This window comes from Danio rerio, chromosome 2 (genome assembly GCF_049306965.1).
Source record: "Danio rerio strain Tuebingen ecotype United States chromosome 2, GRCz12tu, whole genome shotgun sequence".
Lineage (NCBI taxonomy): Eukaryota > Metazoa > Chordata > Actinopteri > Cypriniformes > Danionidae > Danio > Danio rerio.
Window position 1 is genome coordinate 53076019 of NC_133177.1, and position 27125 is coordinate 53103143.

The 27125-nt window shown below is 40.8% G+C and overlaps 3 protein-coding genes and 1 long non-coding RNA gene across 9 annotated transcripts in view; 2 read left to right on the forward strand and 2 right to left on the reverse strand.

Annotated features, from left to right (window-relative positions):
• LOC141378929 (uncharacterized) overlaps positions 1 to 27125 on the reverse strand; it is a 173873-nt gene that overhangs the window by 76440 nt on the left and 70308 nt on the right. The window lies entirely within an intron of this gene.
• Positions 1 to 27125, forward strand: part of si:ch211-209f23.7 — a 160629-nt gene that overhangs the window by 66511 nt on the left and 66993 nt on the right. The gene's annotated exons all lie outside the window — the stretch shown is intronic.
• LOC101882419 (upregulator of cell proliferation) overlaps positions 1 to 27125 on the forward strand; it is a 113513-nt gene that overhangs the window by 40712 nt on the left and 45676 nt on the right. For 2 of the 3 annotated variants that reach the window (XM_021468097.3, XM_073930600.1), the window contains exons 2-11: positions 2162 to 2239; positions 4337 to 4418; positions 4511 to 4651; positions 5312 to 5397; positions 6451 to 6528; positions 8625 to 8706; positions 8798 to 9391; positions 10052 to 10137; positions 24113 to 24194; positions 24286 to 24879. In XM_021468097.3, the coding sequence (XP_021323772.1) occupies positions 2171 to 2239; positions 4337 to 4418; positions 4511 to 4651; positions 5312 to 5397; positions 6451 to 6528; positions 8625 to 8706; positions 8798 to 9391; positions 10052 to 10137; positions 24113 to 24194; positions 24286 to 24879 (1894 nt within the window). In that variant the 5' untranslated portion in view covers positions 2162 to 2170. The remainder of the gene's footprint in view (positions 1 to 2161; positions 2240 to 4336; positions 4419 to 4510; positions 4652 to 5311; positions 5398 to 6450; positions 6529 to 8624; positions 8707 to 8797; positions 9392 to 10051; positions 10138 to 24112; positions 24195 to 24285; positions 24880 to 27125) is intronic. The other variant, XM_021468098.3, reaches the window with a different exon arrangement.
• LOC141378923 (uncharacterized) lies at positions 7412 to 19432 on the reverse strand. 2 transcript variants are annotated; one of them, XM_073930902.1, is made up of 7 exons: positions 18289 to 19432; positions 17950 to 18186; positions 17754 to 17846; positions 17232 to 17368; positions 16679 to 17169; positions 16482 to 16576; positions 7412 to 8272 (listed from the first exon to the last, which is right to left on the reverse strand). In XM_073930902.1, exons 4-6 carry the CDS (start codon positions 17355 to 17357, stop codon positions 16489 to 16491), a joined length of 705 nt encoding a protein of 234 aa, XP_073787003.1. In that variant the 5' UTR covers positions 17358 to 17368; positions 17754 to 17846; positions 17950 to 18186; positions 18289 to 19432; the 3' UTR covers positions 7412 to 8272; positions 16482 to 16488. The 2 variants fall into 2 exon arrangements, with proteins under 2 accessions (XP_073787003.1, XP_073786998.1); XM_073930897.1 differs by lacking the exon at positions 18289 to 19432 and having other exon boundaries at positions 16482 to 17169; positions 17950 to 17977.

Here is a 27125-nt window from a genome sequence, read left to right on the forward strand (position 1 = left end):
CGATAAATATGCCGAGTTCAGTGGCTAATCTGCAGGATTCAGCTGAGGTGACGTGACGGCGACCAACGAGACCTAACTGTCAATCAAGTGGCCACTCCCTTAATTATGCAAACTTAATATAACTTAATATAAAGGAAACAGATGAGTTATAAAAAAAATTCACCCCCTCACAGTTGTCATGAAGGGTAATATTACCTGTATTAACCAAAATCTTTTTTTGTACCAGGCTGTAAACACCTTTTTTTCTGCTGTAAAGTTGGCCATTCTAACAGTGGGCTCAATTGAAATTTGCTCTGTTTTGGAGCCAGGAGCGGCCACGACTAGCGGAATTTTGGATGAATTGCAGTTTTAGTTACTTCCGTATTGGCTTCCAGAGGGAGAGCGGGAGCTTGCCGCTTGCTAATAATACTTTTAATTTGCCAGTAACCTGGGTTAAGCACTTTCGGCGAACTGTATGCAATGCAAAAACTGGCGTGTTTAAGTTATGTTTTCTTTAAGAATCAGCGATCTCCACTGGCTGAGTGATATCTGATATAAAGTGGGTCTCAGATTGTACAAGAAGTAATGCATTAAATTACATTCCCCCCGCCATGTCTTTAAAATATGAGCATTTATTTTACCCCAGTATATTCAATGAAGCTTCTGCGCTAGCCTGCTGATTCTGATGGGCGCGTGCGAGTAAACGACTTTTTGTCTCGATTTACGCTTGAGCCACTAAATGAATGCCAAAGTTTATTTAACTGAATGTATTTTAATGACATTAGAACATCGATGCTGTAAAAGGAACCGTATAAAATGGAAAAAAGTCCACAATAACAGGTCACCGGAAGTTTATCAGTATGGGAAAAACACTAGCTCTGCATAAATGCTTTTGATATGTGAAATTCTAGCGCAAGTACGATCCCGTATATGTAAAGTGTGTGGATTTACATATTTTGATGACAAAAAAGGCTTAAAACCTCAGTGTTTCATATGTAGTGAGGTTCTTTCACAAGAGAGCATGAAACCTAAATTAAAACGACATTTAGAAATCAAGCATCCCAGTTGCAAGGAAAAACCTGTGGACTATTTTCTAAGACAACTTCAATAGCTGAGGGCATCCCAAAAGTGCCAAACATCTTCATGTTCAAAACAAGTACAAGTACATCTTACTGTGCTCACCGTGTAGCAAAGGTCAAGAAAGCCCACTCTATAGCCGAAGAGCAAAAAATTGGTGATTATTATAAAATGGTTATGATTATTTTAATAATTTTATTTCAGTTTGCTGGTTTCTTTTCAGTTTAACCAGATCAGTGTTAATGTTTTATAAACAGTTCAGTTTAGTTAATGGTAACTTAACTTTTCCTTACCCTAACCATTTACTGTTTACAGTATTTGACATTTTAACTTTTTGAAATTTTAATATTTCTATAATTTGATAGGCATACATTTTGTTGAATGACAGCAGTAAAATAATGTTTATTTGTAAGTCTTGGTGATTTTCTTATAATTTATCTGTTACTACTTGTGTATGTTAACAAATAAATACAAATTAATTATAATTCCTAAAATTTTATTATAATTCCTAAAAATTTGGGTCGCGGCTTGATGACCATTTGAAAATGTGGGTCCCATGGCCAAACCAGTTGAGAACCCCATTACGCGAGTCCTGAAATGCTGAGGTTTTTCTTTCCATTCGCCATGCAGTACCAAATTCCATTAAAACATCCTGAATGCAAATATGCTGAATGAGAGTGAACTGCTGAACTGCAGTTAAAGTCTAAAGATTAAAAATGAAACACCCGAAATTGCATAAAACTCTGGAGGAAACACTGGATAGCCTAGTAATGTGACATTAACTGTTTTATACTAAAACTTTCCATCTCCAATGATCCGCAAGGACTACATAAAGTAGTTGGTGATCACAACATATTTAATAGGCTTGCAAATTAGTAGGTGTAGTCAGTTGCTTGCTAGTGTAGCCGTCATGTTATTGTAGACAAATAACTTTTACAACTCATATTTTGTAAGTGAATCTTTATTTTAAAGGAAGCATAATTTATTTGCCGCATTAAAAAAAATATTTTTAATTGTCACTTTAATTTAGTTATCAGGTTATAGTGCTACTGTATATTGTTTGGGTTAATTTAATCCACCTGGTTGATACGTATTTTTCTTTCAGGTCATAATTATGGATCAGTGGACAGATGACGATGCCATGGACACATCTCTATTTAGAGAACATCCTTCAAATTCAGAGGTTTGTGACATTTGAATGCTTAATTCTAGTATTTTTATTTTAGTGGGGCTCAGCTTCCAATGAGCTAGTTGTACAAGATGGCACCAGTGAGCTTCCGAGATGCAACTGTGTGCATGTTAACTTCCAGTTGTATAGAACTATGAAGGAAGAGGTAAAGATTTAGCATTTTCATTAACAAAAAGGAGCATGTTAAAAAAAAAAAAAGTAGTTTATCAGCAACCGGAGAGGACATCCTCACTATATTGTTGCATAGATCAGTGCACTCATTTGCTTTCATTCAATCCTCCCCTTTTAATGCTGAAGTTCAGGCTCAGTGGTTAATCAAAATTCTTTTGGGATCATAATGTTTTTGTAGAGGTCGATTCTCTGCATTGTCATTCATTCATTAATTTTTTTTATTAATCTGGGGTTGCCGCAGCGGAATGAACCCCCAACTTATCTTACACATGTTTTACACAGTGAATGCCCTTCAAGCTGCAACCCATCACTGGGAAACACCCATACACACTCAATCACACACTGCCAACTTAGCTTATTCAATTCATCTATAGCGCATGCCTTTGGACTTGTGGGGGAAACTGAAGCACCTGGAGGAAACCCACGTGAACACGGGGAGAACATGCAAACTCCACACAGAAACGCCAACTAACCCAGTCAAGGCTAAAACCACAGCGACCTTCTTGCTGTGAGGCGATTGTCCTACTCACTGCGCCACAGCATCACCCTTCTCTGCATTGTGTTATAATAATTTTTCTATTATTATTAAAAAGAAGCTCCACACAAACATTCAATTCAATTCAGCTTTTTTTTGTATAGCGCTTTTACAGTGTAGATTGTGTTAAAGCAGCTAAAAGATAAAATAAAAGATCATAGTAAATTGGAACAGTGTAGTTTAGTATTTATTGTTTAAGTTCAGTTCAGTTTAGTGTGGTTTATTGGTCACTATTGAGGGCCTAAACACTGAGCACCAAATACATCGATGGATAACTCTACCGATCCCAAACAATGCAAGCTAGTGGCAACAGTGGAGAGGGAAAAAAATTGGCGAGAGTGAAGAAAAAACCTTAGTTGAGCACCACCATTTTAATTTCTCCACTGGCCAAACGTCTTGTGCAGGGCTGCAGTCTCAGCGACTCGTCTGTCCCGGGAGCGTCACAGGAATTACAGGAGCGTCACAAACAGGGTCATGCTGAGGTGGTGTTATTTCGCTCTTGCATAACACACACATATGGCAATCTCTCAATATCAGCTGAGTCTTTTCTGTCTCTCCTTTCAACAGACATAGCAGTCAAGATCACAAGCTCTCAATATACGCACACACTTTACAATATGAGATGTATAATATCACAGATTGTAAATAGAAATAACAGTAATATAGTAGTAATACAATAAATAATCTTAAAACTTTAAATATATAATTGTTCCCTACAGCATTAGTGTTTCTTAAATATTATTTAACATACCAGCATAACACACGCATAAGGAAAACTCTCTCATTATCAGTTGAGTCTCTTTTTCTTGTTAACCACAATATATGATTGAATACACAGATATTACATTACAAAACACAATGCTGCAATGTACATCCTAATAATAAAATACAATGAGTCTTTAGTGTGTTAACAAAATATATAACTACACTTATGAACATATACATGTACATGTTGTACCGCTTGTGATTCTATCAATTTGTAGTCAGAGATGTCTCTGGGATGGAACATCTTGATCGATGATCCCAATCTCTCTGTGTGGGAAGAGTATAGTTGAAATTAGTGAACTGATGTATTCAGCAATGTAGTAAGGATGTACTCTTCTGTCGCTGATAAACTTCTTTTTAAATGTTTTTTTATTTTATTTTAAACATGCTCATTTTGGCAACGAAAAAGTGAAATCTTCACTTTTTCCTTTATAGTTCTATACAACCGGAAGTGACCACACACACACTTGTGTCTCCGAAGCTCATAGGCGCCGTCTTGTGTAACTAGCCCATATATGTATAATAAATCTGTTAAATACTGGTATACTTACAAGTATATGAAATGTGTACTTGTACAAACCTGTGAAATTGTAAAATATGACAAATATCTTTTTCAACAGGAAAATGTGAAACCAGTAGAAGAAGAGATTAACTTGAAACCTGATGATAATCAAAGTGAGAATTCCTCTCACACCAACATGGGTATGGAATTCTACTAATAAGCACTGTTTTAATTTAGTTTAAGTTAATAAATACTTGATTTTCCAAAAATTATAATTTTTTTTTTACTTTAGATCATGGTGATCCAGATTTGACTGTCACAGTATTTGGATGTTCTGAGGCGGTCCAGTTTGGAAGAGACAACATTCTGCTTGGAGAAGAACAACTCAGTCTTAGTGCAGAATATCCCATAACTGTTCCAGACAAGCAACACGGTGAGTATATATAAATACAGTTGAAGTCAAAATTATTAGCCCCCCTTTGATTTTTTTATTCTTCTTTAATAATTTCCCATATTATGTTTAACAGAGCAAAGAAATTTTCACAGTTTGTCTGATAATATTTTTTCTTCTGGAGAAAGTCTTATTTGTTTTATTTCGGCTAGAATAAAAGCAGTTTTTAGTTTTTAAACACCATTTTACAGACAATATTATTAGCCCCTTTAAGCTATATATTTTTCTCAATAGTCTACAGAACAAACCATCATTACATAATAACTTGCCTAATTACCCTAACCTGCCTAGTTAACCTGATTAACCTAGTTAAGCCTTTAAAAGTCACTTTAAGCTGTATAGAAGTGACTTGAGAAAGATCTAGTCAAATATTATTTACTGTCATCATGGCAAAGATAAAGTAAATCAGTTATTAGAAATTAGTTAATAAAACTATTATGTTTAGAAAAGTGTTGGAAAAATCTTCTCTCCATTAAATAGAAATTGGGGTAAAAAATAAACAGGGCGGCTAATAATTCAGGGCCGCTAATAATTCAGGGGGGCTAATAATTCTGACTTCAACTGTACATATTAATGTTTTCCTGGATAGAATCAGAAATTCTTGATATAATAAATATTGTACTATTGTTTCATGCGATTAAGGTGCAGAAATAGAAACAAGCCTTGGTGAAACAAACATGCTGCCTTTAGGGAGCTTGGAACAAACTGATAAAGGACAGGAACAAAAGGTAACTTCACTCTCATGGATCTTCATTTGAATTTATTTCTGTTTGTGGTTTTACCATATCTACTTTAGGTTATAGGCCATCTGGGGTGAGTAGCCTTCTCATTAGAGCACCTGCCCCCATGGTGGAAATGTTAGTTTGATCCCTGCTTGAAGCGGAAGCCTGGAGAAATAAATTTAAATCTAAATCTAAAATACTGCTCACAGATTATTGGTCACTTCTAAACAACAAAATGATTGCACATGAATCATTTTTACTGATGCTAATTTTTAGAAATGAGGTGGCACAATGGCTCAGTGGTTAGCACTGTCACCTCACAGCAAGAAGGACACTGATTCCAATCCCAGCTGGGCCAGGAGACATTCTTGTATAGAGTTTGAATGTTCATGTGGGTTTCCTCTGGGTGCTCCGGTTTCCCTCACAGCTAAAAATAAAGACACGCGCTATAGGTGAATTGGATAAACTAAATTGACCTTCAAGAGTTCACACTTAGCTGATGATTGATTATAAAGCTAGTTTGGCATGCTGTCCCGGGAGAGAGTCCTGAGCTTATAAGATCCTCGAGCCTGGGGCTCACTCCTGTTTGCAAGGGGAGATGGGAGTTTGAGCTCAGGTAGATCTCAAGAACCCCCTGCTGTAGTGGCTAATGAACAGATAGTAATTGCTATTAAGAAATATATCTATTTACTAGGAGCATGGAGGAAACACTGGATAGCCTAGTAATGTGACATTAACTGTTTTATACTAAAACTTTCCATCTCCAATGATCCGCAAGGACTACATAAAGTAGCTGGTGATCACAACATATTTAATAGGCTTGCAAATTAGTAGGTGTAGTCAGTTGCTTGCTAGTGTAGCCGTCATGTTATTGTAGACAAATAACTTTTACAACTCATATTTTGTAAGTGAATCTTTATTTTAAAGGAAGCATAATTTATTTGCCGCATTAAAAAAATATTTTTAATTGTCACTTTAATTTAGTTATCAGGTTATAGTGCTACTGTATATTTTTTGGGTTAATTTAATCCACCTGGTTGATACGTATTTTTCTTTCAGCTCATAATTATGGATCAGTGGACAGATGACGATGCCATGGACACATCTCTATTTAGAGAACATCCTTCAAATTCAGAGGTTTGTGACATTTGAATGCTTAATTCTAGTATTTTTATTTTAGTGGGGCTCAGCTTCCAATGAGCTAGTTGTACAAGATGGCACCAGTGAGCTTCCGAGATGCAACTGTGTGCATGTTAACTTCTAGTTGTATAGAACTATGAAGGAAGAGGTAAAGATTTAGCATTTTCATTAACAAAAAGGAGCATGTTAAAAAAAAAAAAAGTAGTTTATCAGCAACCGGAGAGGACATCCTCACTATATTGTTGCATAGATCAGTGCACTCATTTGCTTTCATTCAATCCTCCCCTTTTAATGCTGAAGTTCAGGCTCAGTGGTTAATCAAAATTCTTTTGGGATCATAATGTTTTTGTAGAGGTCGATTCTCTGCATTGTCATTCATTCATTAATTTTTTTTATTAATCTGGGGTTGCCGCAGCGGAATGAACCCCCAACTTATCTTACACATGTTTTACACAGTGAATGCCCTTCAAGCTGCAACCCATCACTGGGAAACACCCATACACACTCAATCACACACTGCCAACTTAGCTTATTCAATTCATCTATAGCGCATGCCTTTGGACTTGTGGGGGAAACTGGAGCACCTGGAGGAAACCCACGTGAACACGGGGAGAACATGCAAACTCCACACAGAAACGCCAACTAACCCAGTCAAGGCTAAAACCACAGCGACCTTCTTGCTGTGAGGCGATTGTCCTACTCACTGCGCCACAGCATCACCCTTCTCTGCATTGTGTTATAATAATTTTTCTATTATTATTAAAAAGAAGCTCCACACAAACATTCAATTCAATTCAGCTTTTTTTTGTATAGCGCTTTTACAGTGTAGATTGTGTTAAAGCAGCTAAAAGATAAAATAAAAGATCATAGTAAATTGAAACAGTGTAGTTTAGTATTTATTGTTTAAGTTCAGTTCAGTTTAGTGTGGTTTATTGGTCACTATTGAGGGCCTAAACACTGAGCACCAAATACATCGATGGATAACTCTACCGATCCCAAACAATGCAAGCTAGTGGCAACAGTGGAGAGGGAAAAAAATTGGCGAGAGTGAAGAAAAAACCTTAGTTGAGCACCACCATTTTAATTTCTCCACTGGCCAAACGTCTTGTGCAGGGCTGCAGTCTCAGCGACTCGTCTGTCCCAGGAGCGTCACAGGAATTACAGGAGCGTCACAAACAGGGTCATGCTGAGGTGGTGTTATTTCGCTCTTGCATAACACACACATATGGCAATCTCTCAATATCAGCTGAGTCTTTTCTGTCTCTCCTTTCAACAGACATAGCAGTCAAGATCACAAGCTCTCAATATACGCACACACTTTACAATATGAGATGTATAATATCACAGATTGTAAATAGAAATAACAGTAATATAGTAGTAATACAATAAATAATCTTAAAACTTTAAATATATAATTGTTCCCTACAGCATTAGTGTTTCTTAAATATTATTTAACATACCAGCATAACACACGCATAAGGAAAACTCTCTCATTATCAGTTGAGTCTCTTTTTCTTGTTAACCACAATATATGATTGAATACACAGATATTACATTACAAAACACAATGCTGCAATGTACATCCTAATAATAAAATACAATGAGTCTTTAGTGTGTTAACAAAATATATAACTACACTTATGAACATATACATGTACATGTTGTACCGCTTGTGATTCTATCAATTTGTAGTCAGAGATGTCTCTGGGATGGAACATCTTGATCGATGATCCCAATCTCTCTGTGTGGGAAGAGTATAGTTGAAATTAGTGAACTGATGTATTCAGCAATGTAGTAAGGATGTACTCTTCTGTCGCTGATAAACTTCTTTTTAAATGTTTTTTATTTTATTTTAAACATGCTCATTTTGGCAACGAAAAAGTGAAATCTTCACTTTTTCCTTTATAGTTCTATACAACCGGAAGTGACCACACACACACTTGTGTCTCCGAAGCTCATAGGCGCCGTCTTGTGTAACTAGCCCATATATGTATAATAAATCTGTTAAATACTGGTATACTTACAAGTATATGAAATGTGTACTTGTACAAACCTGTGAAATTGTAAAATATGACAAATATCTTTTTCAACAGGAAAATGTGAAACCAGTAGAAGAAGAGATTAACTTGAAACCTGATGATAATCAAAGTGAGAATTCCTCTCACACCAACATGGGTATGGAATTCTACTAATAAGCACTGTTTTAATTTAGTTTAAGTTAATAAATACTTGATTTTCCAAAAATTATAATTTTTTTTTACTTTAGATCATGGTGATCCAGATTTGACTGTCACAGTATTTGGATGTTCTGAGGCGGTCCAGTTTGGAAGAGACAACATTCTGCTTGGAGAAGAACAACTCAGTCTTAGTGCAGAATATCCCATAACTGTTCCAGTAGAGAGGAAGATATCAGAACATCAGGTCTCAGTGATCAACATGATTGGCTCACATAATGCTGATCTCAAAACACTCAGTCACTATATTGGTCAACTGAGTGAAAATGAAATACACGCCTTCATATTTGTTGTGCGACTGGGTCAGCTGACAGATACTGATGAAATGGGTATTGAATGGCTACAGAGAACTTTTGGTGACAGAGTTCTTTCATTTGTCATTATTCTCTTCACCTATGAGCAAGAGGAAGAGTGTGACTCTATAATAGATGACCTGAAAAACAACTCTGTTCTGGAGCAGCTGCTGGAGAAATGTGGAAGAAGAAATTACACCTGCAGCAAACTCATGAACAACCAGTCAGAGATCACAGAACTGATGGACAGGATCAAGTATCTGTTTTCTGATAATAACCAACAGTGCTACACCAGAGAGATGTATAGATCTTCTTTAGGAGACAAGCAACACGGTGAGTATATATAAATACAGTTGAAGTCAAAATTATTAGCCCCCCTTTGATTTTTTTATTCTTCTTTAATAATTTCCCATATTATGTTTAACAGAGCAAAGAAATTTTCACAGTATGTCTGATAATATTTTTTCTTCTGGAGAAAGTCTTATTTGTTTTATTTCGGCTAGAATAAAAGCAGTTTTTAGTTTTTAAACACCATTTTACAGACAATATTATTAGCCCCTTTAAGCTATATATTTTTCTCAATAGTCTACAGAACAAACCATCATTACATAACAACTTGCCTAATTACCCTAACCTGCCTAGTTAACCTGATTAACCTAGTTAAGCCTTTAAAAGTCACTTTAAGCTGTATAGAAGTGACTTGAGAAAGATCTAGTCAAATATTATTTACTGTCATCATGGCAAAGATAAAGTAAATCAGTTATTAGAAATTAGTTAATAAAACTATTATGTTTAGAAAAGTGTTGGAAAAATCTTCTCTCCATTAAATAGAAATTGGGGTAAAAAATAAACAGGGCGGCTAATAATTCAGGGCCGCTAATAATTCAGGGGGGCTAATAATTCTGACTTCAACTGTACATATTAATGTTTTCCTGGATAGAATCAGAAATTCTTGATATAATAAATATTGTACTATTGTTTCATGCGATTAAGGTGCAGAAATAGAAACAAGCCTTGGTGAAACAAACATGCTGCCTTTAGGGAGCTTGGAACAAACTGATAAAGGACAGGAACAAAAGGTAACTTCACTCTCATGGATCTTCATTTGAATTTATTTCTGTTTGTGGTTTTACCATATCTACTTTAGGTTATAGGCCATCTGGGGTGAGTAGCCTTCTCATTAGAGCACCTGCCCCCATGGTGGAAATGTTAGTTTGATCCCTGCTTGAAGCGGAAGCCTGGAGAAATAAATTTAAATCTAAATCTAAAATACTGCTCACAGATTATTGGTCACTTCTAAACAACAAAATGATTGCACATGAATCATTTTTACTGATGCTAATTTTTAGAAATGAGGTGGCACAATGGCTCAGTGGTTAGCACTGTCACCTCACAGCAAGAAGGACACTGATTCCAATCCCAGCTGGGCCAGGAGACATTCTTGTATAGAGTTTGAATGTTCATGTGGGTTTCCTCTGGGTGCTCCGGTTTCCCTCACAGCTAAAAATAAAGACACGCGCTATAGGTGAATTGGATAAACTAAATTGACCTTCAAGAGTTCACACTTAGCTGATGATTGATTATAAAGCTAGTTTGGCATGCTGTCCCGGGAGAGAGTCCTGAGCTTATAAGATCCTCGAGCCTGGGGCTCACTCCTGTTTGCAAGGGGAGAGGGGAGTTTGAGCTCAGGTAGATCTCAAGAACCCCCTGCTGTAGTGGCTAATGAACAGATAGTAATTGCTATTAAGAAATATATCTATTTACTAGGAGCATGTCTATGGTGTCGATTTTATATTAGTCAATTAACTTAGCTTGCATGTTTTTTGACGGTGGAAGGAAACTGGGGAACCCAGAGGAAACCCACGTGAGCACGGGGAGAACGTGTAAACTCCACACAGAAACATCAGCTGGCTTGGTAAGGACTAGAACCAGTGGACTTTCTTGCTGTGAGGCAACAGTGCTAACCACTGGGCTACTGTGCCACCCATCTGGGAAAGGAGGAGGAGTAGGGGTGGAAGGAGGGGAACTTAGGGTATTTATAGTGACTTAGCTATTGTCTGATTGGTGAATCATAAATTGAATAATGTGGGGCCGGCTGCAAGCAATCATAAGCACGTGATCCTCTCTAAATTTCATAAATCTAAATCATAAATAAACCACGTAGTGTATGAGTGTGTGTGAATGTGAGAGTGTATGGTGTTTTCCAGTACTGGGGTGCGGCTCATTCCGCTGTGGCGACCACTGATAAATAAGGGAGTAAGCAGAAGGAAAATGAATGAATGATAGAATGAATTTTAAAAACAATATATCACAGTTTAAATGCCAGTGTCACGACACTTAGACAGAGAGGATCCAAATGCAAGAACAGATGTTCAAAACAAAAGAGAGCCACAGACCACAACGAAGACACCAAACGGACAGCGAAGGATACTGGGGAACAACAGACAGGAACAAGGACAAACAATGGACTGATTAATGGCCGTATGAAAAACGGGCTTTAATTTAGAGACATGAAAACGGGATGAATTCTCCTGTACGCTGGAGGAAGTTTAAGGCGGATTGCCACCGGACTAATGATCTTGATGACAGAAAACAGGCCAATGAATTTAGATGCAAGTTTATTACAAATGGTGAGGAAAGGGATGGTTCTAGATGAAAGCCACACTTTTTGACCGACAACATAAACGGGAGGCATACACCGGTGGTGATCGGCTTTAGCCTTGGTGCACAAACCTACTTGAAGGAGGGTCTGTCTGGCCCTGTTCCAAGTAGGTCGACACCTCTGGACAAAGGCGTGGGCAGAGGGGACCGCGACTTCAGATTCCAGACTGGGAAAAGCAGGTGGCTGGTACCCTAAACTACACTCAAATGGAGACAGGCCTGTGGCAGACACTGGTAATGAGTTATGTGCGTACTCAACTCATGAGAGCTGCTGGCTCCAGGAGGATGGATTCTGAGAGACTAAACTTCGTAATATGCGTTCAAGATCTTGGTTGGCTCTCTCCATTTGACTGTTACTCTGAGGGTGGAAACCAGAAGAAAGACTAACAGTCGCCCCCATAGTAAATGACAAAATTCTCTCCAAAATTTAGAGATGAACTGAGACCCCCTGTCAGAAACCACATCTGTTGGGAGGCCATGAATACGAGAGACATGGTCAATGACAGCAGCCGTTGTCTCCCTGGCTGATGGTAATTTGGGCAGAGGAATAAAGTGAGAGGCTTTCGAAAACCGGTCCACTACTGTCAAAATCACCGTATTCCTGTTGGAGGGGGGAGACCTGTAACGAAATCTAGCACAATATGGGACCAGGGTCTCGATGGCACTGACAGTGGTTGAAGAAGCCCGGAGGGGCTGGGGGGGTGTTGAATGGAAGTCTTAGAAACAGCGCAAACTGAGCAAGCCAACACAAAATCCCTTATGTCATGAGCCAAACCTGGCCATCAAAATCTCCCAGGTGATAGCAGAGATAAAAATGCTGCGTGGCATGATGGCTTCAGGAGATGCATGCTCGGAGTGATCAAAAATTCGAGACAGTGCGTCAGGTTTAACATTCTTAGAACCTGGTCGGTATGAGATGAAAAATTTAAACGTCCGAAAAATAAAGCCCACCGCACCTGCCTAGAGTTCAATCTTTTGGCGGATTGGATGGACTCCAGATTTTAATGATTGGTCCAAACGATAAAGGGAACGTTCGAGGTTACAGAAGTAACCCTTCGTTCCCCGAGGAGGGGAACGGAAGTGCCATAGAGTGGATTGATTGAAATCCACGAATGGGAGGATTCGGATCAGAAGCCGCTTGTCTGGAGAGTATTGAACGGGCCAATGAATGAAAATGAATTGGCAGCGTAAGCTTGCGCAGGTGTGCTGCATCGCCAATTATCCCAGCATATAAGCACACCTGAAGCGAGCAAACGCCATCCTTTTAAGCTGAAGAGACTTTCAAACAGCTAAGGGACAGTCATTATGGCGACGGAGTATGGCACTTCCGTTCCCCTCCTCGGGGAACGAAGGGTTACTTCTGTAACCTCGAACGTTCCCCTTCGGTTGGCAGGCAGAGCCCTCACTAATGGAGTCATCGCTACAATCGCTGACGTACCAGCGGTGGGGCAGCACGGAGTGGGTGTGCTGATCCGGGAAGCAAGAGGGTCCCGTGGAAGAGCTGGAGGAGAGAGCAAGTTTCCTCTTCTCCGGATGGCCTGTCTCAGGGACGCTTCGCGGTCCGTTTGCCGGACTTAACGGCGCCCTGGGCAGGGGGGGCTGCCTGCTTTCGAGGTGTACGCCGCGCGCGCTTGGCACTCGTTGGTGGGCGCCCTGGGCGAGGAGCAGCGGAGGTGGATGGCTCGGCAGGCAGAGCGGGCTTACGGCCACGCCGATAGATGACATTGCCCATCGCATCCGACTGCTCTTTCACCGCCTTGAATTCCTGGGTGAATTCACCGACGGTGTCGCCGAACAGGCCAGCCTGGGATATGGGCGAGTCAAGAAAGCGAACTTTGTCAACATCGCGGTTGGGTCGGGTCGGTCGCGGTGCGCAGCTCATGTAATAAGCTTGGGTTAGACCCGCCCTCGTGCAGCTCGGCCAGCGCCTGCGCTTGGTAGATTATTTAGAGCTTTATAGGTGAGAAGTAATATTTTAAATTCAATACGAAACTTAACAGGCAGCCAGTGTAAGGAGGATAAAATTGGGGTGATATGATCATATTTTCTAGACCTGGTCAGAACTCTGGCTGCTGCATTTTGTACTAATTGAAGTTTGTTAATAGAGGATGCTGGGCAGCCAGCAAATAGAGCATTACAGTAATCCAGTCTCGAAGTCATAAAAGCATGGACTAGCTTTTCTGCATCTGAGATGGAGAGCATATTTCGTAATTTAGCGATATTTCTCAGATGAAAGAAGGCAGTTTTTGTGACATGGGATATATGGTTTTCAAAAGTTAGACTGCTGTCTAATATGACACCCAGATCTTTTATAGTAGAGCTAAAGCTAACTTTGTATCCCTCTAATTGTAGATTGAGTTGCGAGATCTGCTGTGTGCAAGATTTAGGCCCAATAAGTAATAATTCTGTTTTGTCGGAGTTTAAGAGAAGAAAATTGTTGGTCATCCAGTCTTTAATGTCTTTGATACACTCAGTTAGTTTAGACAGTTCAGACGTCTCGTCAGGTTTAGTTGAAATATATATTGAGTATCATCTGCATAGCAGTAAAAGCTGATCCCATGTCTTCTAATAATGTCTCCCAGAGGTAGCATGTAAATTGTAAACAGCAAAGGGCCTAAAACTGATCCTTGAGGCACCCCATACTTTACTGGGCTGACTTGTGTAGGCTGTCCATTAATATTCACAAACTGGTAGCGGTCAGTTAAGTATGACTTAAACCATTGTAGAGCCTGTCCCTGGACACCTGTAGACTTTAAGCGATTTATGAGGATATTGTGGTCAATGGTGTCAAATGCCGCACTAAGATCGAGTAAAACTAATAGCGAGACGCACCCTCGGTCAGCAGCTAAGAGTAAATCATTGGTTATTTTCACTAAGGCGATTTCTGTACTGTGATGAGCCCTGAAACCTGACTGAAACACTTCAAAAATATTGTTCGTCTGCAGAAAAGAGCATAATTGAGTGGAAACAACTTTTTCTAGTATTTTAGACATAAATGGAAGATTTGAAATAGGCCTATAGTTAGCTAAGTTGTTGGGGTCTAGTTGCGGTTTCTTAATAATTGGCTTAATAACAGCTAGCTTGTAAGAGTTTGGAACATGGCCTATAGATAAAGAAGAGTTGATAATGTTAAGAAGAGGTTCTCCTATAGCAGGTAGCAGATCTTTCAGTAATTTTGTTGGAATTGAGTCCAGCATACACGTAGCTGGTTTAGAGCTATTTATAATTTTATCTAGCTCTTCCTGTTCTATGATTTTGAAGCAGTGCAGGTTATTATTATGATTCAATGAAATATTTACAGGATTTGGAGTATAAGCCGGTGCAGAAAGTTTGGCATCTCCTATTTTCTGTCTAAAGGCTTCTATTTTATCACTGAAAAAATTCATGAAGTCATCACTACTAATTTGCGGTGGAACAGTTTGTTCCAAGGATGACCGATTATTTGCTAGTTTAGAAATGGTGTTAAATAAAAATCTAGGATTGTTATGATTATTTTCTATCAGTTTGCGAAGGTGCTCGGTCCTGGCAGATTTTAGAGCCCTCCTATAGCTGGACATACTGTTTTTGTACGCAATTCTAAAGACCTCTAAATTAGTTTTTTTCCATTTACGTTCCAGGGCGCGGGTTGCTGTTTTGAGCGCACGAGTATGACTATTATACCATGGTATAGTTTTAATCTCTCTAGCCTTTTTTAATTTGATGGGTGCCACAGTATTTAGTGTGCTAGTAAAGATGGCATCCATACTGCTGGTTACTACATCAAGATCATTTGAGTTTGCGGGTGCATTACGAAATAGAGAGAGATCAGGTAAGTTATTTATAAATTCATCTTTGGTTGACGGAACAATAGTTCTACTAGGGTGGAGTATTGGAGCGGGTTTGCTGATTTCAGGTAAACGCAGCTTATATAGTAAGAGGTAGTGATCTGTAATATCATCACTTTGTGGTATAATGTCTACATCAATAACCTCGATTCCATAAGACAGAATTAGATCTAAAGTATGCTTTAAGCGATGGGTTGGACCCACAATGTTTTGCTTTATCCCAAGTGAGTGTATTAAATCCATAAACGCGAGCCCTAATGTATCGTTAGTGTCATCTATGTAGATGTTAAAGTCACCTACAATTAGCATTTTATCAGTTTTGACTAGTAAGTCAGAAATAAAATAAAAAAATTCTTTTAGAAAATTGACATAGGGTCCTGGGGGTTTATATATGGTGATCAAAGCGAGTGATAGCATAGGTTTTTGCATAGTATCTGGAAGCTGAACATTAAACGCTAATACTTCAAAGGAGCTAAACATAAGTCCTTTTCTCTGATTAATATTAAGGAAATCACTAAAGATTGATGCAACTCCACCACCACGACCAGTTTGACGAGCCTCATGTTTATATAAGAATCCTGTAGGAGTTGCTTCATTTAAGCTAATATAGTCATTTTGTTTCAGCCAGATTTCAGTGAGACAGAGTGCATTAAGATTGTTTTCTGTTATTATTTCATTTATGATAAGTGCTTTAGGTGCAAGTGACCTGATGTTTAGGAGACCAAGCTTTACGAAATTTGTATTTTCACTTTCTACTGGTTTTTCTGGTTTGATTCTTAATAGATTTTTTCTGGAGCACACAGTACGTTTATTTCTTAATCTAATAATACGAGGAACAGACACAGTCTCTATAGGATTCGCCATATATGCGTTACTGATGTTTAAGTGGGACAAACAAGAGTCTATGTGGCTATAATGTGAATTTTGTGAACTTTTACCTGCTAGTCAGATGGTGCGAAGTAATCTGGAGATGTTGTCCGACAGGAGTTCAGCTCCGGCTCGACTGGGGTGCAGGCCGTCAGCACGGAAGAGCCTAGGACGCTCCCAGAAAAGATTCCAGTTATTAGCAAAGAGCAATTTCTGTTCTTTACACCATGTTAATAGCCATTCATTCAGAGCAAAAAGTCTACTGAACCTTTCATTTCCTCGGCGGTAGGTAGGAAGCGGCCCAGAAACGATGATCTGCATGGCGGGCGAGGTGCGTCGAACCGTCTCGATCAGGCTCCTGAAGTCCTTCTTCAGGATCTCCGACTGCAGGAGCCCGGTGTCGTTTGTCCCCACGTGGAGGACAACGGCACCAGGGCTCTCGGCAGCGCCCAGGATGGTTGGAATCTGTGTAGAAATATTTCTCACACGGGCACCAGGAAAGCAGAAAGTACGTACTTTATTACCTTTTGAGGAGGCGGCACAGACGTGACGAACGATCGAGTCACCGATGATGGCCACATCGGGACCTGACTCGCGGAGAGGGGAGAAGCGGTTTTCCGTGGAGATCTCGAACACAGGAGGAGGAGACGTTCTGCCCCGGGATCTGGCAAGCACCTTACGCGGCTTCACCCAGGCGCCGTGGTAGCCGGGTGTCGGCGTAAACGACGCCTGGCGAGCCGCGCCCTGGGTGCGCTGGGCCTGGACAGAGAAGGACGCGGGGTTGAGGTAGAGGGAATGATGTGGTTGTAATTTCCACGTACCTTAGATGATGAGGCGGCCTTAGCGTTAGGCACAATAAGCGACGCCCGTTGTTCCCGTAGCCGTGTCCGCCTCATCAGAAGTGCCCGGATCTGGGACTCCACTTCTTCCAGCTCCAACGCCTCCATCGATGCTTCTCCTGCACACAAGGACAGAAACGCAAGCGACATTTTACGGGCTAAAGAGCAAAGCCAGTTAGTCAAAAGTGTATGGTAAAAGAGGACGGTAGCTTTAGCTGACCAGCGGTGCTAGCAGGCTAAAGCTACAAACAACAGGCGGATGCTCAAGGGACAGACCGTTTTAAAGCAGTTTTGTTTGTATAAATGTATTAAGGGTTTGTTCACCCTAAGTAGGAGAGACAAATACTTAGCGAATGAGGAAGAGTTTTATGATTAAGATTTAAATAGCGAGTCCAAACTTCAAGCACACGCAGTAGGCGACCGAACGGAGACAGTGACGTCAGTGACGTCACTCGAGCATACGCTGGAAATGTCCCAAGCCTTTGTGACTTTACATCACATCACCTCTGACACACTAGGCAGTCACTGAAGAGCTCCATGAGGCATGTTTCATAGACAATGAACTTGGCTATGTTATGAACTGGGCATACTTGGATTCTGTAAAAATAAATATACACATGTACATAAGTAAAAAAAGATGATGAATGTTATGATGACAATACACAATCTTGCAAATAATTTACATAATACATAAACTCACGACAAGTCTGTTGGTTCAGTTGCAGATGTGTATTCCTCTGAGGGTCAAATGTCACATCCGAGTCTTGGGCTATAATTTTTGACTCTGTTAGAGTCTCTTCGGCTTCTTCTTCTTCCTCCTCCTCCAGCTCCAGACGAGGTCTTTTTAATGAATGTTTGAGGGGTGTCGAAGTCATTAACGCAGTAGAGGACGCTAATGGTACAGTCAGTTCAAAACTGGATACTGTTGTCTGGACACCTATAGTGTAATTTTATGATTAATCTCATTGCATGTTTATAAAGATAGTAAACCACGTTTCTAATGCAGCAACTTAAAATAAACTAAGAAATTTTAACTTACTTGTACTCCTGCATTTGGCCTGAAGCGTCCTAAACGACAACTGCATACCAACACTGTGTAAAAATGTGTGAAATGGTTCTGTCTGGCAAGCAACATCCACCTTGTTGCTCTGTGTCGACGCCGTGGCCTTTGTAAGAAAACATACATTTTTTAAAATGACCTTTCTTCGCTAAAAACATACCGATCTTATTGTAAACAACTGCAGACCACGTGCAAGTACAGTGAAAAAATTACAACAAACATCCCACATACAAAACAAACTTTAGCTGTAGCCAGTGGTACTGCTTTATTTCAATGTTTAATTTTTTCTACTGTTTCTGTTTTTAATGGCTAAAACCCCTTCATGTACACATTACCACTTACAGCTTCGAGTATTTAGACTGTTTTAGAAAAGCACAATAGCAGTAAACGCGCAAACATCCGAAGTAGCTTTAGCCGCAGATGCTACTCATTTCTGCTTAACATTACAGTATCCACATTACAACAAACATCCCATACACAAAACAAACTTTACACAATAAAGCACAAAAGCAAAAAGCACATTAGCACAATAGCAGTAAACACGTGCAAACAAACATCCGAAGCAACTTTAGCCGCAGATGCTATTTATTTCGGCTTACCATTACAGTACTACAAACATCCCACATACACAACAAACTTTAGCTGTAGCCAGTGGTACTGCTTATTACAATGTTTCTATTTTTCTACGATTTCTGTTTCTAATGGCTAAACCCCCTTCATGTACACATTACTACTTACAGCTTCGAGTATTTACACTGTTTTAGAAAAGCACAATAGCAGTAAACACTGGCAAACAAACATCCGAAGCTACTTTAGCCGCAGATGCTATTCATTTCGGCTTAACATTATTAGAATGCTAAGACTAGTAGTACAGAAAATGTAATACTTACTTGAAGTGAGCCAGGATCACGTATTGTGGGAACTGATCCAGTTTTCAGAAACAATTTACTTGCGAATCCGGAGTTGTATTGTCTCGCGTTCTCAAGGCAGTCTACGCTAAAGTGGTTAGCGCAAACATACAACAGTTTTGGGACATTTTCAGGCACCTTGTCTTCAAAGATAAAACTCAGCTACTTAAGCCTCTGTTGCTCATTTGCAGGAAGACGGTGAAGGCTCTTGTGCTGAGCCTACCATCCAAAAATAGCACAAGGGTGTTCTCTCGGTGGCATCGTTTCGACTCACATGCAGATAATGGCGGAAACGACAAACTCAGGATATGTTAATACGCGCAGCTGTCAATCAATTAGGTGGGCAGGGTGATCGCACACCTACGTAATGGTGCGGTCGGTTTGAAAACAGCTCCAATTGGTCGACCCTTTTTTTGTAGTTAAATTGAAAAAAAAGCACTGTGTGTGTTCATATCACCCCAGTATGACGGTCTATACACTATACCAACACACAGATCTGTCCAAACAGCTTGAAAAGTAGATTTTTTACCAAAGGTGCCCTTTAATACAGCAGTGCGTGTAACAGCCAGAACCTCAGCTGGCCCTTCATATTTGGGGTCAGTTAAATCTTTCTGGGGTTTTATATCTTTTATTAGCACCTTGTCCCCTATCTGGAAAGGGTGTGCTGCTTCAAGTGGAATTACTGGGTGTTTCTTTGTTACACTTTCCCAATACTGATTGAGTTTCTGAATTAGGGCAGCTGAAAATTCTGACATGTGGTTAGAAAGCTCAATACCCACTCCCATAATTCCCCCTTGCCCCCTTGGGAGAGGGAAAGGTCTTCCCATGACCACCTCATATGGTGATAAAGAATTCAAATTTGCTTGTGGTGTCATTCTCAAATCTGCTAGTACTATTGGTAAAATTTTTACCCAATCTTTATGACCGTGTTGTCTTAAAGCCTTCTTTGTCTTTCCTTTCAAGGTTCTGTTAGTTCTCTCCACAAATCCAGATGATTGTGGATGATAGGGTATGTGGAAACGCCAATTTATATTTGATTCAGTTGCCAATTGTTGCGTTACCTTTGACGTAAAAGGTGTTCCTTTATCTGAATCGATGCTTTGTGGGATCCCATATCTAGGTATAATTTCAGAGATCAATTTCTGTGTTACCACTTGTGCATTTTACCTTGAGCAGGGAAAAGCTTCTACCCATTTTGAAAATTTATCCATGCAAACCAGTAGATAGAAATGACAGTGCCACATGTGGGAGACATAGCGACCCATGTTGTCGTGCCATAGACCCATCTTTTCATCAAACATTGAAGAAAAGCCGTCCCAAAAGGACTTATCCTCTTCAGTGGCTGATGCTTGTAACATGGCCAAATCAATGTCAGGGAGCATCCCCGAAGCCGAGGTTGTAAACAACAAGGAAACGTGCATAGAGTCCTCAGGCAAAGGCTGTTGTGCTGCTAATTTAGCATGCCGGTCAACCAGTTTTTTCCTTTGGCTTCATCAGTGTGTTCCTTCGAATGGCCTTGAGTTTTAACAATGGCCAGTTAAGAGGGAAGAGGGCAGGCTGTTATTAAATCAGTTATGAGGGTATGATGGGACACTGGTCTACCATCAGCAGCAATAAATACCCTAGATTGTCAGATGGCACCAAAATCATGTGCCACAACAAAGGCATATCTAGAGTCTGTGTAGATTGTAACTGGTTTGTCAGCATATAATATGCAGGCTCAAGTAAGGGCATACAGTTCAGCCGCTTGTGCTGATTTAAAAGGTAGAGGGCGGGCTTCTATAACTTGATCAGGCAGTGCACACACAGCATAACCACATAGGTAGACGCCATCTTGTGGCTTTGAACAAGAGCCATCTACAAAAATGACTTGTCCATGTTGTAGTGGTCTTTCAGCCAGATCAGATCTTATGGAGCAGACAGCATTAATTTCCTCCAAACAGTCATGTTGTTCAACCAAAAGTTCATCATTAAATGGTGATAACATGTGATGGAGGGCAGCAGCAATATGACTATGGCCAGTCAGGCTTTTCACAGTCAGATTGGCAGTAGAAGTCAAAACGTGTTCATAACCAACCCTTCTCTGGGACGATGAATGCTGTGTATTGAGCTGTGTTGCGGAGGGAGGGGTTACTTCTGCATGTCCCACTTTCTTTGAGACCTGATTGGTCTGGTTTCTCTGTGCGAAGCCCCTCTAATTCTTGTACAGGATACAGAGGCATCCTCTGCTGTGCCTTTCCTTGCCCCACATAAGGAGAGGGGGAAGAGAGGGTAGGAGTAGGAACAGTAACTTTAACTGAGGGAACAGTAACAACGGGGGCTGGAGGCACTTTGGGTGTCTCCTTTCTTTTTACCTCAATCTTTAATGCTGAGCCTTTAAGAGGCTTCGCGATTAATTTCTTTACCTCTTTTGGTAGGTTAATATTTTGTTTATGATTCCACACACTCATCATCTTCATCCAGATCTCATAACCCTTTCTCATATAATCATAGTCCCATTCGGGATCTCCTCCCCTTTCATAAATTAATTTGTGAGCCCGTTTTAGCACATGGGGGTCGAACAACCCATCTCTAGGGTGGGGGCGCATCGCTTGTGCCTCAGTCCACCCTGCTAGATTATCTAATCAGGGATTAGTGTAATATACCCACCCACATCGATACATCCGGTCTTTAGGGCTTTCCCCTATCTCAGGCTTGGGGTATGAACCACCCATGTTAGTAAATACTTACTAGAAAACACACAGAATGATCGTTCTACTTTTGTATAGCGCGCTCTTCTTGGCTTGTCAGGGAAAATCCCAGCCAAGGATTACTCAGTTCAGTAATGAAGCTTAATCAGGCAGTCAAAACCAAATTCATGTCTTGCCAGCTTCCTGAACACTCAGTTCAGTGATGAAACTAATCAGGTAGTCAAAACCAAATTCATGTCTTACCTGATCAGCTTCATCACGTCGGGGTCATCAGGTTGTTGGGATAAATTGCAGATCGTCTGTGTGTTCTCTCAGTAAGCTGGAGCTCCAGGAAGGCAACAAAAACTGAGAGATGTGAATCAAACAGTTTATTGCTCTCTTCTGAAGAAGACTGGGGCATCCCCAGCTTTTATACATCATACTCAAGGTTACATGGGCTGTGAATACGTGCAAATATTCAGCTCAGTTAAGCAGAACAATTTCATCCAGTGCTCAAAAATGTCAAGGCGCTACGTCAAGGTACTTAATACCGGGACAATTTACAATAAGATAAGAAACAGTTAGAAGACAACAGAATACTTGAAGAGTGAGTACATGCATATTTTTTTCATTAACACAGTATTATGTAACTTTTAGCAAGGTAACAAGATCTACTGCTCGAGGCAATGACTTAGAAGAACATAAATAAGAACACAGTTCTTACAAAATGAGAACAAAGATTTATTAAGCTACACTACGATACATGAAACTACGTAATAAGCAAACAACAAACAAGTGCACACACACATTCACACATACACACAGCGGCAGTTGAGGATGTGAAATGAGTTGAACAACCGTCCCAAATTAATTCTAATATTTCTTACAATATCTTAGAATAACACCTGAGAAACCACAAAAGCAGAGATATGGCTTATCTTTAACTGCTTAAGATCAATCTGCACCAGATCAACAAGAGACAACGTTAGTTTGTTACTTGTGCCCTTTTTGCTGAAGTCCTGAATTTCCCTCGCCAACTGGCCTTGAGGAAACACGGTGCTCCTGATTGGCTGGTGGCTTCTGTGACGTCCTTGGGATTCCCTCGCTCGTGAGTGGGTCGTTCTGGTTTACCGAGGTGACAGACTGCTGAGAGTTGGTTTTCGGAAGTTCGTGCGGTTTAGGCGGTCCCGAAACCTAAGGGGTTTGCATAGGAAGTTCGTTGTGACTTAATCGCAAGGCAGAGCGGTGTCCGAGCAAGCGAACGAGGGCAGAAACCAATAGCATGCGCAAGCCAAAACATGCAAAAATCAAAGTTTCTTAGTTGCAGGGTGTTTTTAAGTGACCTGTTTGGGTCCATGCCCATGGCACTGTCTTCCAATGAGCAGTTGCCATGAAGGGCGGGGCCACGCCCCGTATCGATGTAGGAAAGGTCAATCATTAACAGACTGCATGAGGATTTCACGTGGTAAAACTCTTGCAAGATTGAAACTATCTTACATCAAATGTTACAAGACAAATACTATTTGTACTAGTAGTTTTTCATTTACACTAACGTATTGCAAATGTCACTAGCTTTCGTTTAATACCAGACATCATACATTTCAGACACATACAGATCATTTTAATCTGCTATAAAGGTTAAAACAACACATTGATTAACCTGGTTGGTTGGAATAAACACAGCGTATGAGAAAAACTATGGCATTTTATTCAAAGAAACATCTGCCTTAGTTATAACATTTTAAGAGATTGTCTTTCATTCGTATGCATTAATTTCTTTTAGAGATCTCTTTGTCTCTACGAAATTGTACATCTGGCAGGATGTCCCATATGACTAACGCATGACCAGGAGTCATTCAAAAGTCCTGTGAGGCGGTTCCCGCTGAAAATCCTGTAAAGCCCTATTGTTTAGTTTATTAATCATTTACTAGTTAGCTGAAGGGTACCAGAACATCTGCGGCCAAAGTATTGATGCAGCTATTCAAGTCAATTGCCGCTCTGTTATCGTGATGGTATAAGCCCTCAAGCTAGTTCAGTGACTTGAGACAATTTGGCGCCCAGTTTCCGAATCTGATTCGAACTGGTTTTGAGTTCTGCAACATCCTTTGCATTGAGTTCCAGCAGTACAATAAATCTGTTAAATACTGGTATACTTACAAGTATATGAAATGTGTACTTGTACAAACCTGTGAAATTGTAAAATATGACAAATATCTTTTTCAACAGGAAAATGTGAAACCAGTAGAAGAAGAGATTAACTTGAAACCTGATGATAATCAAAGTGAGAATTCCTCTCACACCAACATGGGTATGGAATTCTACTAATAAGCACTGTTTTAATTTAGTTTAAGTTAATAAATACTTGATTTTCCAAAAATTATAATTTTTTTTTACTTTAGATCATGGTGATCCAGATTTGACTGTCACAGTATTTGGATGTTCTGAGGCGGTCCAGTTTGGAAGAGACAACATTCTGCTTGGAGAAGAACAACTCAGTCTTAGTGCAGAATATCCCATAACTGTTCCAGTAGAGAGGAAGATATCAGAACATCAGGTCTCAGTGATCAACATGATTGGCTCACATAATGCTGATCTCAAAACACTCAGTCACTATATTGGTCAACTGAGTGAAAATGAAATACACGCCTTCATATTTGTTGTGCGACTGGGTCAGCTGACAGATACTGATGAAATGGGTATTGAATGGCTACAGAGAACTTTTGGTGACAGAGTTCTTTCATTTGTCATTATTCTCTTCACCTATGAGCAAGAGGAAGAGTGTGACTCTATAATAGATGACCTGAAAAACAACTCTGTTCTGGAGCAGCTGCTGGAGAAATGTGGAAGAAGAAATTACACCTGCAGCAAACTCATGAACAACCAGTCAGAGATCACAGAACTGATGAACAGGATCAAGTATCTGTTTTCTCATAATAACCAACAGAGCTACACCAGAGAGATGTATAGATCTTCTTTAGGAGACAAGCAACACGGTGAGTATATATAAATACAGTTAAAGTCAGAATTATTAGCCCCCCTTTGATTTTTTTGTATTCTTCTTTAATAATTTCCCAAATTATGTTTAACAGAGCAAAGAAATTTTCACAGTATGTCTGATAATATTTTTTCTTCTGGAGAAAGTCTTATGTGTTTTATTTCGGCTAGAATAAAAGCAATTTTTAGTTTTAAAACAACATTTTACAGACAAAATTATTAGCCCCTTTAAGCTATATATTTTTCTCAATAGTCTACAGAACAAACGTTGGAGGTCACTAAAGTAACCCTTCGTTCCCCAAGGAGGGGAACGGAAGCACTATAAGTGGATTTGATGTTCTAAATCCACGTATGGGAGATTCGGTTCAGAAGCTACTCGTCTGAAAGAGTATTGAACGGGCCAATTAAGAATGAATTGGCAGCGCAAGCCTGCGCAGGTGTACTGCATAGGCTTAATTAACTGAGCATATAAGCACACCTGGCGCCAGCAGACGCTATCCTTTTTAAGCTGAAGAGACTTTTAACAGCTAAGGGACAGTCATTATGGCGACGGAGTATAGTGCTTCCGTTCCTCTCCTCGGGGAACGAAGGGTTACTTTAGTAACCTCGAACGTTCCCCTTCGGGGGGACCTCCAGCACTATAAGTGGATTTGATGTTCTAAAAAATTGAAAGCGCCATAATGACTGCACCTTACCAACACCCATCATGAGAGAGCGGTCAGGCAAGCGTGACGCACCAAGATTATGAGAGGCGCGGTCCTCCAACGTGCCCCTTGGCCCTAACTTATCCCACTTCAAAAGAAGCTTTACGGAATAGGTATATTTTTTTGGGAGTCGCTAGCATCTAGATAATTCTAGGAATATACGACAGTACGTTGGGAAGCGTGCCATCCCAGTAGGGAGGACGCTGCGGAGACCATCCGCACCCAATAGGGAAAACAACTGGAATTACATATGGACTAACCCTGAGAAGGGGGAGTGCGCATAAGAAGGTGGTTAGCAGATAGGAAAAGCACGGGTCCACCCAGGGGAGGGGAACTTAACCGTGGCGGAAAAGCATATGGGGATCACCAGCGGGGATCGGCCATAGCAGGCACCTATACCCAAGACGCGGGCTGACCAGCGGGCAGACCTACAACGTAGTGGGCCAGCAAGTGACTCCTCCGCTGAGTCAGTGCTGGGGGCCTCGGAGGAATCTGCAGGGCTCACTGAATGGGGAACTTTACTGACAGACAGGAGGGTGCACATCTCTCCGTGTTAGGGAACAAAGGAACAGCAACCGTGTACAACACCTACCGAGTTGTTTCCTCAATCACCAAAGGTCCCTAACACCCTTGAGGAAACCGGCTCCACTCGCAGATTATAAAATCTTGCAAATGTGTTGGGTGTCGCCCAGCCCGCAGCTCTACAAATGTCTGTTAAAGAAACGCGGCGCGCACACGCCCAAGAGGATGCAACGCTCCGAGTGGAGTGCGCACGCACTCCCGGGGGGCGCGGCTGACCTCTGCTCAAATAAGCACATGAAATGGCCTCCACAATCCAGTGGGATAAATGTTGTTTAGACACGGCACTTCCCTGCTGCCGTCCGCCATAACAGACAAAGAGCTGCTCAGAAGATCTAAAGTTCTGAGTACGGTCCACATAAATGCGCAGAGCGCGAACTGGATAAAGTAAGGACAGGGCTGGGTCTGCCTCCTCCGGGGGCAGCGCTTGCAGGGTTACTACCTGATCTCTAAAGGGAGTGGTAGGAACTTTGGGCACATAATCCGGGCGGGGTCTCAGGATAACGTGAGAAAATTCCGGCCCGAATTCCAGGCACGAGTCACTGACCGAAAATGCCTCCAGGTCCCCGACCCTCTTAATAGAGGCCAACGCGACCAGCAGAGCTGTCTTCAGGGACAGAAATCTTAAAGATACTGTATCGAGTGGCTCGAAGGGATCAAATCGCAGGCTCGTGAGAACGAGGGCGAGATCCCAAGAGGGCGTGAGAGGGGGGCGAGTTGGATTAATTCGCCTAGCGCCTCTGAGGAACCGGATGATGAGGTTATGCTTTCCCACGGTGCCGCCAGCCACCGCGTCATGGTGAGCGAAGATGGCGGCAACGTAAACCTTGAGAGTAGAGGTCTTCTCTGCGAGAGACACACCACTCAGTGAATAGACTCCACTTCAGGGCGTAGGCGCGCCTCGTAGAGGGGGCTCTAGCCTGAGTGATGGTATCAACCACCGCAGGCGGCAGGTTACCTAA

Coding starts and splice junctions, on each gene's coding strand:
- LOC141378923 (XM_073930897.1), bottom strand. CDS start 17,357: ATGGAGGCGTTGGAGCTGGAAGAAGTGGAGTCCCAGATCCGGGCACTT. Junction 17,170..17,231: donor AGGCCGCCTCATCATCTAAG/GTACGTGGAAAT, acceptor TTCTCTGTCCAG/GCCCAGCGCACCCAGGGCGC.